Here is a 3,733-nt window from a genome sequence, read left to right as displayed (position 1 = left end):
TTCACTGCAAACTTTGCATATTCTAATTCTTTAAATAAATATTAATGTTGTAGAGGCGCTTGGCTGCTCTGATAGCAGGAAGAGCCAATGGCCCTCTTGGCAGGGAGACTGTTTAGGGCTTGTCCTAGTGCCCTTGTTTACTGACCACTGTGTCCTCCTCTAATTACAAGCAAAACAAACAAGATTTTTACAGAACTTTCTGTCCCAAGTGCTTTTAAATGTCACTACATTTATTTTTAAGTGTCCACATGTGAAAGCCAAGTGGCAAATATTAGTCCTCTGAATTCCAAAAAGATAACTACGTTTCGTATGTGGCTTGCCTCCTCTTTCCTACCTTTTGGCCATTTTTTTTTCTTTTCATTATTAGATCACCTCTGGGAAGAGAAACCTAGTAAGGAAAAATAAGTGACACTAGATTTGGGTGATTTTGATTATCTGTCTCTAGAAAAGAAGTTGAGGGGGTTTGCGATGGGTGGAAGCTGATTGAGAAAGAAGGTTGAAACTGCATGTCACAAATGGTTTGTGTTTATTGTCTGAAAACCTGTAACTCACCACTAGACATAAACATGAACAGCTTGATTATTACTCTATGAACATGTTAAAGGAAAAATTACTATGAATGTTTTCCCCAAGACTCGAGGGGAAATCTCTGCCTGGTTTGGTCATTCAACAGAGCAGAGGCCCCGGCTCATTCCTTGGTCCCGCAATGAATGCTTGATTAAGGCTGAATGAGATAATGCATCATGCCGTTGCCTCCTGGCTGCTAATTGCCAATTCAAAGATGGTTTCTACCATACTTTGCACATAGAAGGTGCTTAATAAAAATTTGAGTTTTAAATTCCATTGAATTTAGGTCCATTTCCCACAGTTCCAAACACAGAATCTCACTGCTCTTTCGAAGAAGCAGAGCAATAGATCCTCTTTGGAGAAAACAAAGGTCTGTTTCAGTTTATGTTCAGAAGGAAATGAACATATACTGCAGAGGTTAATCAGAACATAGAGTAAAAATCAACACCTCCCTGCAATGGGTGTACCACAATGATTTAGCAAATATTAACGAAAGCATTGACAAATACAAGTAGAAAGTTTAGACTAGAGAAGTACCCCAGTGTGGCATGAGCTGGCTTCTGCCCACACCTCCAATGCCCAAGTCAGTTGTGCTTTTTCTCCTTGAGGTAGCTGAAGAGCATTTCCAGGCCCCCCTCCACCAGCTCCGGGAGAGGCTTGGATAAAGGGTTATGGGAAATGTGCAACCCTTTGTCCATGGGGTTCCAAGCAATCTTCGCCAGCTTGCAGAGCAGGTAGAGTTCATGGGGGAGTGTCTGGATATCATTGTTGTTTAAGTTGAGCAGCTCCAGGCTAGTGACCGAGCAGAGTGACCTCGGGAAGGAATGGATATTGTTGTTCTCGGCAATGAAAATTTGCAGGTTTACGAGGCACTGGATGCTCTCCGCTATGTTTTCCAGTCGATTTGAGCCCACATGCAAGAAATCCAACTCCTTCAAGGAAAACACGCAGACAGGGATGTGAGCAAAATAATTGTTGCTGAGGTTGAGCTTCCTCAGCCTGGAGAGGTCTGCGAAGCTGGCGGGTAGCTGAGAGAGGCAATTGTGAGACAGGCTCAGGACCTGGAGGCTGGTGCAAAGGCTCAGCTCGGCCGGCACCTCCGTCAGGCAGTTCATATTCACGAACAGGACCTTCATGCTTTTCAGAAGACCCACCTCTCTGGGCAGGCTCTTGAGGCGGTTCCCACACAGGTTGAGAACCACGAGGCGAGTCAGCCTTCCGACCTCGGGGGGAAGGACCATGAGCTGATTGTGGGACAGGTTGAGTTTCTGGACCTCGGAGAGGCCCCAGAGAAAGTCAGGGACGTCTATCATTCCCTTGGTCACCAGGCTGAAGCTGACGTGGCACATGCCCCGTTTCAGCAGGGACCGAGGGTCCCTTCCCGAGAGGAGGGCGTCATCCCAGGCGGAGAGCCTCTGCCTCCTCCCCAGCAGCAGCAGCCCCTTGGGGCCCTTGTCCTTGGAGTTGACGCTTGACTGCCTGCCTCCCATTGTGCTCTGCGGCTTGGGGACTCGGTCCTCCCCCAGCTAATCCAAGCCAGACCGTTGCAACAGAGCGCGCGTGTGCAGGCTGCAGGAAGAGAATGGTGGCCAGGCGGTCCCGGGTTTGAGCAGGCTTACGGAACGTCTCCGTTGGGCCTTGCCAACATCACAGGCAGATCCTGCCGGGGCAGCCTGAGAGTGACACTGGCTTCTCGTTGAGCACCCGAACTGAAATGACACACTTGTGCTCGAGGCTGCCGAGCAGAGTGGTTCCCCTTCAAATGCCACAGGCAGCTGTCCCTGTCGCTCTGCCCGAGTTTTATTGACCGGGTGTCTGCACACAGGTCGCAGGGAGATGCATATAACTTGACCCGCTCAGCTCTTCTTGGGTAACACAGTTGAGCCGGGTAATTAAAAATCCCATCCCCCAAAAAGAAGCAAAATCAGGAAACAGCAGGCCAGGCAAGCCTGCCTGCAGGGTGAGCTAGCTCATCGGGGCTCCTTCAGTTGGAAACTGGTCTCAGCGCTGATGATAGGGTTAAATGTCTCAGCCAGTGTCCATCGGACAGTATCGTACATCCCCATTTCAGACTCCAATGAGCTGTGTATTTGTGGAAAAATAACAGAGCTGGCCCGGGCAACAGAAGCCCTCCAGGTTGCTGGCTTTTGTACTTTGCTTGTCAGAGTGATTTGGGGCCACTACAGGAGGGAAGGGATGGATGAGAGGGTCTGGCACCCCCACTCCCATTTTAACCGGAGCAGCTTTGGTTTTTTCAGTTTACCTGTTTTACAGAGTGGGCTTCTGAGTTCAGCAGGGTGCCCTTTAGACTTCTGAACAACCACCTGAGTAGCCCCTTAATAAAGTAAGCACAGCACCCCTATTTTTCTGAAAGAATAGGGTAACAAGGCCTGGCTACACTCTCTCATTCTCTCTCTGTGTCTCTCTTACTTTCATTAACTTCAGAAAGTTAACACATGCCCTAAAGATGCAGCACCAGTTTTGGGGGAGGAGGGAGGGAGACACATTTGCATAGGTAAAAGTCAAAATAACATGTGTGGAGGAAGGAGAGAGGAGGTACCAGGGTTGGTGACCTTGGTTCTGGGAGAAGGGTTTGTGGCCCATGAAGAGGCTGGGGTGTCCCAGGACGTGGGTGGCTTCTGGGGCCCCACCCCAGTAGGTGCATTCCCCTGGCACAGGAGCTGTCAGTTCTGGAGGCCAAGGGCTGCTGACCCTTGGCCTCTGAAAGTAGCCATCACTCAGCTCCGGAAGCTCTAGCTCGGGCATGCCTGGGCCCTGGCCAGAGAAGCTGCAATCCATCATGCAATCTGGCCAACCGAGGCTGAACATCTGGGCAGGAGGAGCAATGGGTTCCAAAGGAAAAAACCAATGGGAAGCCACTTCTCTTTCCACTTAGCCTTGAAGGAACCCTGACCCCTTTCAAGCAGGATTCTTGGACAAAAGCAGAGATTTGGGACTTTATCTGGGCCAGTACAGGCTATTAATTAGAAAGTGAATTGTGGCTAAATTGAAACAGACCATACCTGCATATATGTAAAGTTTTCATGACTATAGGATTCTAGTGTTAAAGAAAAAAAAAAAAGCTTGCTCTGCCTTCCTCTTTCCTTCTATGAGCGTACGAATTATGTGGGAAATGTCTGAAATGTGGGGAATAACAAGAGCAAGA

General features: G+C 48.8%; 1 protein-coding gene across 1 annotated transcript; it reads right to left on the bottom strand.

The window, feature by feature from the left end:
- Positions 1-509: 509 nt before the first annotated feature.
- LRRC30 (leucine rich repeat containing 30) lies at positions 510-2,278 on the bottom strand. Its single transcript, XM_077136141.1, has one exon. It carries the CDS (start codon positions 2,055-2,057, stop codon positions 1,152-1,154), a length of 906 nt encoding a protein of 301 aa, XP_076992256.1. The 5' UTR covers positions 2,058-2,278; the 3' UTR covers positions 510-1,151.
- Positions 2,279-3,733: the final 1,455 nt, after the last annotated feature.

Source organism: Tamandua tetradactyla, chromosome 18, assembly GCF_023851605.1.
Source record: "Tamandua tetradactyla isolate mTamTet1 chromosome 18, mTamTet1.pri, whole genome shotgun sequence".
Lineage (NCBI taxonomy): Eukaryota > Metazoa > Chordata > Mammalia > Pilosa > Myrmecophagidae > Tamandua > Tamandua tetradactyla.
Note: the sequence above shows the minus strand (reverse complement) of the source record. Positions and strands in the feature narration are given on the sequence as shown.

Bases quoted from the DNA above. Each gene is read 5' to 3' on its own strand.
- LRRC30 (XM_077136141.1), bottom strand. From the start codon at position 2,057: ATGGGAGGCAGGCAGTCAAGCGTCAACTCCAAGGACAAGGGCCCCAAG.